At 46.1% G+C, this 9,888-nt stretch overlaps 1 protein-coding gene across 2 annotated transcripts; it reads left to right on the top strand.

Annotated features, from left to right (window-relative positions):
* Nucleotides 1-63: 63 nt before the first annotated feature.
* Nucleotides 64-9,349, top strand: MRPS23 (mitochondrial ribosomal protein S23). 2 transcript variants are annotated; one of them, XM_053893248.1, is made up of 6 exons: nt 64-199; nt 782-952; nt 2,974-3,051; nt 3,261-3,387; nt 3,829-3,964; nt 9,088-9,349. In XM_053893248.1, exons 1-6 carry the CDS (start codon nt 156-158, stop codon nt 9,096-9,098), a joined length of 567 nt encoding a protein of 188 aa, XP_053749223.1. In that variant the 5' UTR covers nt 64-155; the 3' UTR covers nt 9,099-9,349. The 2 variants fall into 2 exon arrangements, with proteins under 2 accessions (XP_053749223.1, XP_053749222.1); XM_053893247.1 differs by having other exon boundaries at nt 66-199; nt 3,829-4,504.
* Nucleotides 9,350-9,888: the final 539 nt, after the last annotated feature.

Below are 9,888 nucleotides of genomic sequence, written 5' to 3'. Positions count from 1 at the left end.
GCCCATCCTTTGCTTCTGCCTGGCTCGGCTCTCCGGCTGGGGCTGCGGAGAGGGCGCCGCGATCCTCGGCTCGGCCAGCAGCCTACGCCCTCTTCGCCGCCGCGGGCGCTTCCGGTTCCGGTAGCCGCTGGCCGTGTGTATCCCAGGCGCCTGCCATGGCGGGGAGCCGGTTGCAGACGGTGGGGAGCGTTTTCTCGCGGTGTGTGCTCGGAGGCGGGGTGGGCTGGGGGCGCCTCCCCGGGTGGGCTGGGGGCGCCTCCCCCGGGATGGGGGCTCTGGACCGGTCGCGCTTTTTCTGGGTGGGTGTGAGTAGGGCGAGGCATTCTCCAGAGTGCGGAGTGGGAGCCGGGTGATGCCCTCTCGTGCTGTCCGCCGTCTCTGAATAGGTGTACTTGACATCACTCTCCGAATGTACCTTTCTCGTTCAAGATTGCACCTCTCCCCCTGCCGGGGTGGAGGTCTCTGGGAAGAGGAGGGGAGGAAGATGCTGATGGGCCCAGCTGGAGCCTCTATTTTCCTTGACTGGACGGGGATGGGGGGGAGGAGGCGTGGGACGCACCTGAGAAAATAGAAGGACTTAACCCCTGAGCGTTGTTAGGTTGGTTTTGGAAAATGGAAGTATCTTACCTGTAGGTGGGGAACACCCGTCCTGCGGCCTCCTTCCGGTTCTGTGTTTCGGACTCCGCAATCCCACTGATGCCCCAGGCTGTGACTAGACTGATTCATGGGCTTAGACGGGCTGTTGTAACTGGCTGACCTTCGTTATTTTCCCTTCCTTAAGGACTCGGGACCTGCTTCGGGCTGGGGTGTTGAAGGAGAAGCCCCTCTGGTTTGACATATATAACGCTTTTCCTCCACTGAGAGAGCCGGTCTTCCGAAGGCCCCGCCTGAGATATGGCAAAGCCAAAGCTGCCATCCAGGACATCTTGTACCCCGAGGATCGGATTAGAGCGTGAGTGCAAAGCCCCCGTGGTGGACAGGAGGCAGCGCGATTTCAGAAGGAAAGGTTTGGCTAGCAGTCGGGTGACTTCCAGGAACTGAGTCAGGGCTTTCCCTGTGGAGAAAGTCTTGAATATCTAGCCTGGTGAGGGAACCAGTGCCCCTCCCACATGTGAGAGAAACAAGTTCTGGGCAGTAGAGTCTGGAGCTCAGCAACGGACTGATCATTGCAATTATAGCTGCCTGTTTCTGTGCATGGATTAACACTATGCTAAACCCTTAAAAACATTCTCTCATTTAGGCCTTACTTTAACCCTACAGTATTTTGTCTCCATTTTATTCATAGGACTATGGGGTTCAAGGAAGTGAGCTTGCTGAGAATTCAGTGGAAGAACTTTTTCCCTCAAATGTTGATGCCAGTTTTTAGTACCTAGAATTTGTAGGATTCTGCTTCTCTTAAATATTAAGATCAGAGATTGTACTTTAGTCAATTGAATATATACACCTTATTCTTATCTCTATTTCTGGTTATAAGAAAACAAAACTTATAAAGTCATTATATTCTCATTTGAGGTCCAGGCCCCTTTCTTTTGAGGAATCTCCTCTCTACCCCCCCTCCCTGCCCCCGACACTCCTTGAGGTAGTAAAACAAGTATGTTCTGCTCTACGCGGAAATTTTCAGAGTAGGACATGAGATCTTTGGGGGTATTAAATACTTTGACAGCACTTCTCTGCGCAGGCTCATTGCATACACTTGGAAGCATTTGGCAGTTTGCAAGGCCATATTGCAAATGCACATACCTTGAGCTAATAGTACTGTTATTATGAATCTATTCCAGACTTGCATAGTGTACTAAGAAATATTGATAAAGGTAATCATTGCAGCACTCTCTAGAGTAGCAAAGGATTGGAAACAGAAAAGTTCAGTGATTTGAAATGATCTTTAAGAACTATTAAGGAGGGGCGCCTGGGTGGCTCAGTCGGTTAAGCGTCCGACTTCGGCTCAGGTCATGATCTCGTGGTCTGTGGGTTCGAGCCCCGTATCGGACTCTGTGCTGACAGCTCAGAGCCTGGAGCCTGTTTCAGATTCTGTGTCTCCCTCTTTCTCTGACCCTCCCCTGTTCATGCTCTCTCTCTTTCTCTGTCTCAAAAATAAATAAACGTTAAAAAAAAAAAAAAAAGAACTATTAAGGAGAAGAGGCAAAGGCTTAATTAAAGTTATTTGCTCTTAGCTTAGAATATGAATTGTCCCTTCTCATTCTGAGGTGGAATCCACCACTGACAACAGGAGTTGAAATCTGGGGTTCTGTCTTCCATAGAATTTGTCCCTTTGTCCTCAAATGAATCACTTTAATTAAAATAACGTAGTGATCATTGTCTTGCTCTCTCAGCTAGAAGAATTTTCTCCAAGACTCAGATTTGCCCTTGGATAGTTAAAAATATTGCATGGAGAAACTCCTTTTATTTCCTCTAGAAATACCTTTCCTGGTAAATACCTTTTTATTATGACTGGATATTTTAGTTGATGTCTTTGATAAAGATTATAACACCATAAACAAATTTAATATAATTCAAGCCAGGGCAATAGAAATATTCTTCAATATTTGATTCTTTTTGGGCTGAACACAATGCCTAGTAAGACTCAAAATAAACTTGGTGAATGAAACAAAAACAAAAAAAAAAAGAAGAGGCAAGATGTACTAGAGTGTTTCCTGTCCTTTGGGTTAAATTACGCAGCTTGGAACAGGGAAGGATAGGTGTGCATATGCTTATATGTTAGGAGAATATTCTTGGATGAATGCAGAAGAAACAGATTGGTATTGATTCCTGGGAGGGTACTGGGGGTGGGAGGAGGTGAGCAGGAATGTCACTTTCACTGGCTACCTTTTTGTAACATTTGTTATATTTACCATATGCATTACTTAAAAAAAAAAAAAAAAAAAAGCTTCTGCTTAGCCTAGTAATTTTTCTTTACTTTGCTCTTGGCCGTGATCTGTAGTTGGAAATTTATATTGTGTTGTTTGTATTTTCTAGGAAATTTTATTTGGCCTATGGATCTGGTCAGAAAGCTTTTGATCTATTCAATCCAAACTTCAAGTCTACCTGTCAACAGTAAGCCATCTTACAGGTCCTGTGTTGGTTGGTGTTTTTTTTGTTTTTTTTTTTTTGTAAGGAATTTAGTTCCCAGTGTGAGGAGTTTCATTGAATTCCACTTGAGGAAAAAGATGTTCCTTAGGCGGACCTGTTGAGCCGCTTGATGTTGTGTACATCTTGATGACTCTCCATGCACAGACCTAAGATGTGACTGCTTGGAATTCCAGGTTTGTGGAGAAGTACATTGAGCTACAGAAGCTTGGAGAAACAGACGAAGAGAAATTGTTTGTGGAAACAGGAAAGGCTTTATTGGCAGAAGGTGTCATTTTAAGACGAGTAGGAGAAGCAAGGACTGTGAGTATTTTGTTATTAAAATTGTTGTTAGATTAACTGCCTGTTCGTTAGAGGTTAAAGGAAGGCTTGGTTTTCCTTCCCCAACCTTGGTTTATGTCCCTGAACACCGGGTCAAATACTGGTAGATTAAATATACTGAAACTTGAAAAAATGTATACACACACACACACACACACACACACACACACACACGTATATACACTGAAATTTTGTGATAATGACTGCTGCTTGGAATAAGTGAGTTGTCGTTAGGACTTTTGAAATTATGGTTCTGTAGAGATTTTTATCATGGGTATTGCTTGTTATAATAGAATCTGACCTGGAATATAAATGTTCCGTTTTTGACTCCGTGATAGAATGTGCTTAGTCATATAGCTTCAGCCAGTCAGTGGACTGAAAATGACAGCATCTGTGTGACATATTTCTGTCTGGTCTTTTAAGCAAAAGGCAGGTAGTCACGTTTCCTGGGAATCTGAACCTTCGGCTGTGAAATCCCAAACAGTGTTGGAAAACAACAAGCCTCTGCCGGAAGCTCTACAGGGCCAGCATATGGAGCCATCGGAGGAACAGTCGAAAGGTCTCTCACCTCCCTGACGAACGTGTATACTGACATCCAAACTGTATTCACTGGATGAATGTTGAACTGTTTTTAACAGTGGAACTGTGTAAATGTTTCTTGATCTCTAAGGCATTATGTTTGCCTTCTTTCAGTTCCTATTTCTAGGTTGTCATAAAACTCAGTTTCATGGTTTGAATGAACTTTTATGTTAGGATGGTATTAAATAAAGAATTCCCTGGCTGCTTATAAAGTAAATTTACTTTAAAATTGTAAATAGCATAAGGAAACCTTTGTAAGTATTGTTTGAATGAGACTCGTTCTGAGTAGGTTTGCTTGGATTTCTGTGTTAACGTGTGGGTTGGCTCTATTTGATCCTCTGGTGTCTTTTTTCCATCAGGCTTTTACTTGTGCATGTGGTATGTTCCCTGGGCCAACTGTTTCTGTCTGCAGATAATCTTTACATTTTGCTCTAGAACTATCTTGATCTTCAACTTGAGAGGCTAAGCTGACTTGTGCTTTGTAGTAAGAGTGAGAATCTGTCACTGACGATGGACAAAGGTCAGAACCATAACTTTAATTTCATAGATTGAGTGTGCTGGAGACAGCATAGGCCTGAACATAGTAGTCTGCTCAGTAGAGATTTGAGTGAATAAGCGATTACATCCAGCTAAAGACTGAACTCAGAGGACCTCTCTGTAGATACCTGGATTGCCAAGAGGGGGCCAGCTAATTTAGATGCTGTTGTCCACCAGTGTTCACCTGCCTCCCTGGTGGTGTGATGTGCTTACACGACCTTGTCAACTGTTCTGCTTTCTTCATTTTCATATCTTTTAGCGAACATGTGAAATATTCCTTTCAGTTTGTAGCCCTTTTATTTGTGATCAGGCCAGTGGTTTTCAGCTACTAGTAATAAGCTGCTTCATAAATTGTTTATTTTATGTTATTTTATTTATTGTTTTTTAATGTTTATTTTAGAGAGCGACAGACAGCATGAGTGTGGGAGGGGCAGAGAGAGGGAGACACAGAATCCAAAGCAGGCTCCAGGGTCTGAGCTGTCAGCACAGAACCCGACACGGGGCTCGAACCCACTGACTGGGAGCAGTTTTCAGCCACGCTGCATCCTCCTGCCACCTTTATCACTGTTTGGCAATTCCTCTTGTTTGGGAATGCTTTACTTTTATTTACTTGTTTATTTTTTAAGTGTATTTATTTTGAGGGGTGGGAGGGGCAGAGGGAGGGGCAGAGAGAGAATCCCAAGCAGGTTTCACTTTGCCAGTGCAAAGCCTGACACGGGGCTTGATCCCACAAACCGGGAGATCTTGACCTGAGCTGAAATCCAGAGTCAGATGCCTGACTGACGGAGCCACCCAGGCGCCCTGGGGATGCTTTACTTTTAGATGGGAAAGTAAATCTCATCCATTCAACAACCGTAGACAACCAGTGAGTGCCAGGCCTTGGGAGGAGGGCTTAAGCAGGTGGAAAAGATGATCGTGCTCTCAGAGGAACAGTCGGAGAGTCACTCATTATTTTTCTAAACCTTAGGTTTCTGGGGTTTAAAAGGCAGTTTCTTTGCCATAGTGATGAAAACATTTTTAGAAAGTTGTTGCATAATTTTTTTTTTTTTTTTTCTATTTTAGAGAGAGAGTGTGAGCCGAGGAGAGGGGGCAGGGAGTGGGGGAGAGAGAATCTTAAGCAGGCTCCACACCTAGGGTGGAGCCTGACATGGGACTTGATCCCACACTCCCTGGGATCATGACAGGAGCTGAAACCAAGAGTTGGACGCTCAACTGACTGAGCCACCCAGGAGCCCCTTCACGTACTTTTTTAAAAAAACTATACATGCACATGGTTCAAGATTTAAAGGTAAAAAGCTGGTCTCCTTTCCAAAACCTGTTCCCAGCCACCTATTTGCTCCCTCAAGGCCACCATCATCACCATTCCCTGTTCAGAAATATTTTGGGCATATGCATGGGGACACTATGCTTGCCATCCTGCACCTCATTTTCTCCCATCCTCTGTATGGATGCACAGTGATTTAGTGAGTGCCAAGGTGAACAAAAGTGGCTGTGCGTTTTCTTGTGCTGTAAACAGGCCAGTGTTGCTGTGGGTGCATTCTTAGCAGTGGTACTGCTGGACTCGGGAATAGCTCGTCTTTACTTCTGATATTGCCCTGCATGGAAACTGCTCAGTTCTGCTCCTGCCAGCAATATAGGGGGATGCCTGTATCCCCACATCCTCACCAGTACATTCCAGTCTTGTTAAATCAGGCAAGGATTCTTCCGTGAGGACACCCTAAGCCTGATAGAAGGGAGAGAGACTAGCCCTTATGGCAAACTTCCTTTAGGTTGAATCTCAGTGGTCAACACGGTGAAAGTCGTGAAGTTTATCGGGGATTTCGGAGCTTCCCCACAGTTGTGGGGGCAAAAGCCACCGTCGGGTCCCTATAGGGATGTTTGGAGAGAATGGAAGTGTGACCTCATTCTTGCCTTAAAGAGCTTCAAATCCAGCTGGGAGACCAGAGTGACTTTGGAAGCCATAAGATGAACAGGAATCCTTTTAAATTATGATAGAAAATTACAGTAGAGCTGGGGGGAGGAGCCAGGTCTGGACCAGTTCAGGAATATGCACAGAGGGCCTTGCAAGGTGGGAGCAGTTGGAGAATGCATGCTGTCTCCTCTGCCAGGAGTGCCCTCCCTGCCACCACGGTCTTCAGAAACTGTACCTTCACTGCCATTTCCAAGTGATGTCTGCTCAGAAACGTTAGCTGATGTTCAAGTCAGATCTCAAGTCCCTTATGGAGTCCCTTCCAGGCTGCACTCATGCCCATCATTCAGTTGGCACACCTGGCCCGCTGTTTACAGTCCTTGCTTACCTGGTTGTCATTCCAGGGTTCCTCTTTCTTCCTTTCTCTAACCTTTCCTCTCCCCTCCCTTCCCCTCCCCTCCCCTCCCCTCCCCTCCCCTCCCATTCCCTTTGTTTTTCTAGCAGTTTTTTCTTCTTTTAATGTATACTTATTTTTGAGAGAGAGAGAGCCCAAGCAGGTGCCATGCTGTCAGAGCAGAGCCCGATGCAGGGATAAATTCACAAACTGTGAGATCGTGACCTGAGTGGAAATCAAGAGTCAAATACTTGACCAACTGAGCCGCCCAGGAGCCCCAGGGTCCCTCTTCCCATCCAGAGTGTAAACGAGTGTGGAAATTCTTACTTGTACCCACTAAAGCATTAAACAGAGCTTTTCTAGAGCAGGCCCTCCATGTGGGTTTGCTGAACTCAAGCCAAGAAGGGTCCACGTCCAGGTTACAGTGCAGTTTACGAAGACAAGTTTGAAGATCCGGGACTAGCTCTGGTTCCTCCAGTTTTTGCTGGTGTGACCTCGTGCCTATCGCAGTCTCAGATTACAAAATAGGGGTAATGTTTGCCTCTTTGGCTTCTAGATAGTGTTGTGGAGATTGAGACAGACTGTAAAGCTCACCTGTAATATTACAGATGCTTTCATTACTCTTGAGTAGTGGGAAAAGGTTTGAACAGATAGGCTGGGATCAGACCACGTGGCCCCAATAACTACTCAGAGTTGTTCCGTTGGCTGTAAGAAAGTTTGAGCAGGAAGTAATGTAGTGAAAGCAGCGTCAGGTGGAAGGAAGATTTGCTCAGATGTGATGCAAAGAATGGGATTGGCGGAGCGCGCAGGGAAGGGAGAGGGAGGGAAGAGGAGGCCCGTCAGACTTGGTCTCTGCAGCCATCCCAGTTGGAGGCGGGTTCCAAGGTCACAAACCCGAGTGACCAGAGGAATATGTGCCTCACTAACAGGCAGCAAGGTTGGGAAGAGGGTGGTCCTCAACACACTGAGTTAGGGGGTGATGCTGCATCATCCAAGTGGCAGATAGAGATGAGTTAGATGTCTGGGAGATGGGGAGGAAGTCCCTAGCAAAGGGTAAAGGTTGGAGGTGGGAGAATGAATGAGCTCTCCAAGGGGAGGATAGAGAGGTATGGGATGCTGGGGGCTGAACCAGGTGAATCCTCTTAATTAAAGGACAGAAGGGACAAGAAAGCCAACAAAGGCAATAGGTCCCACATCTTCCATTGTCTACATAGCAAGACTTTAAAGTGGTTTTGGATTCATAAGGTTTTATAGAGTTCTTCATTTCCTTTTGTTCAGCAGGCCTGATTCTTGATCATGTGTCCTTAAAAGGCAAGCCCTAGGGGTTTTCTAATTTTGTGTAATATTTAGTGGCATGTTTTCAGATAATGGAAGTGGTTTTACAGAAAAATCAGTGCTCCCATAGGATTCCTGATTTTATTAAAATGATAGCCTTCCCTGTACGTAAATGGTGGCTTGCCACTTAAAACATCCTACAGCTTCCGTGGCTCAGTCAGTGAGGCTTCTGACTTCGGCTCAGGTCATGATCTCACCGTTTGTGAGTTCGAGCCCCGCATCAGGCTCTGTGCTGACACCTCAGAGCCCGGAGCCTGCTTCAGGTTCTGTTTCCGTCTCTCTGCCCCTCCCCTGCTCGTGCTGTCTCTCTTTCTCTGTCTCAAGTGTAAAAAAATAAAATAAAAACATAAAATCATTCAAGTGGAAGGGTAAGATTTTCTCTGAGCCTAGCACTTCTGCCCTTGGGAATCCAGACAGGCACACAGCTATGACCAAGTATGGCTCTGAACTGGGCTGTCAGTTTTCCTGACCGCCAGGGCACTAGGGCATATGACATGATGTGGCTCTGACAGGTGCTGGTACTGCCTCAGAGTCATGCGGAGCTGGGAATGAGGAAAGGTGAGTGTATGTATGTGCGTGGGCCGGGGCATGCGATTTTGACTTTGTTCTGGGTCTCCATGCTCCTGAGCTCTATTCCAGAACAGCCAAAAGGTAGAGGACTGACTGGCGGGGTTGGTCACGTGTTTTGAAGCTTGGCCGGTGCTCAGTGAGATGGATGCCTGAGCAAGTTCAGTGGGCCACTTGGGGTCACCTTGAATGGTGGAGGAAGGGCACCTGCCTTCCTGTGGGCAAGACGGGAAATGGCTTCCGTGTCACTCCTAGGGTAGTGCTCCGTGGGGCATCTGGGTCTGTGACTGGGTGAGTCTGGTGCTGGAGCGGTTTCTGGGGAGATGCCAAACGCAACCGTTGTTTCCTGTTTTTGCTACAGCACTCAAATGAAAAGGTTGCTAGGGGAAGGCAAAAGAGGCGGCAAAGGTGAGTGCTACCTCTTCTCCAAGATGTCGCCAGCACTGACCTCTCCGGCCAGACGTATCACAGGAAGAGGACTTTTGCTGAATGGTAGCTGACAATGAAATTACGTTTTGGATATAGTTTTAGTCTCGATTGATGCTTTTCTTGGACTGGAAGTTAAATGTCAGTCACCTGACCTTCTAGTTCCGTTCTTTTAATTAAAAGATGGTTCTAAGCAACATCCAGTAGTGGTTTATTTATTATTTATCAAGCATTTTCCTTCCAGCAGTTAGTGAAAGGTCAGTGGCTTCAACGGATGCTTTGTTTTTGGTGAGTAGCTTAGATGAAAAAGATATACAATCAATCTCTGCTCCCTCCTGTTTGCTCACGGGCAGGACACTGTTTAATAGTCATTGTGGCATTTAGATCGCAGCCCTCTGAAACATGCAGAAAAGTGCATGTGTATCCCTTGCCGCTGAACATTTCTCCAAAAGTAAACATCAGGTTGTGATTATGGTTAATAATGAGATATTGATTGTTTGAAAATGTCACCGCCAGGGACCATTGGCCCAAGAACCACTAGGTGGCGCTGCGCTCATGCTGCTCAGCCACAGTAATTTTACTACCTTGCCTCGGGGTACCTTGCCTTTCAAGGTTGGCGAGTGTCCTTGTAAAATACCGTTCTGGCTGAGATTTAGGAAGCCGAGGTCCTCGGGTGCCTGGGATAGGGTAGAGATGGGAGCAGAGAGGCCACGGGACAAATGACAAAAGCCTGCAG

Source organism: Panthera pardus, unplaced genomic scaffold (assembly GCF_024362965.1).
Source record: "Panthera pardus isolate Hobbes unplaced genomic scaffold, ASM2436296v1 HiC_scaffold_3, whole genome shotgun sequence".
Classification (NCBI taxonomy): Eukaryota; Metazoa; Chordata; class Mammalia; order Carnivora; family Felidae; genus Panthera; species Panthera pardus.
The sequence above is the reverse complement of the archived record's forward strand: the minus strand, read 5'-3'. Positions and strand labels throughout refer to the sequence as shown.

Coding starts and splice junctions, on each gene's coding strand:
- MRPS23 (XM_053893247.1), top strand. CDS start 156: ATGGCGGGGAGCCGGTTGCAGACGGTGGGGAGCGTTTTCTCGCG. Junction 200..781: donor GTGGGGAGCGTTTTCTCGCG/GTGTGTGCTCGG, acceptor CCCTTCCTTAAG/GACTCGGGACCTGCTTCGGG. Junction 3,388..3,828: donor GAGTAGGAGAAGCAAGGACT/GTGAGTATTTTG, acceptor TGGTCTTTTAAG/CAAAAGGCAGGTAGTCACGT.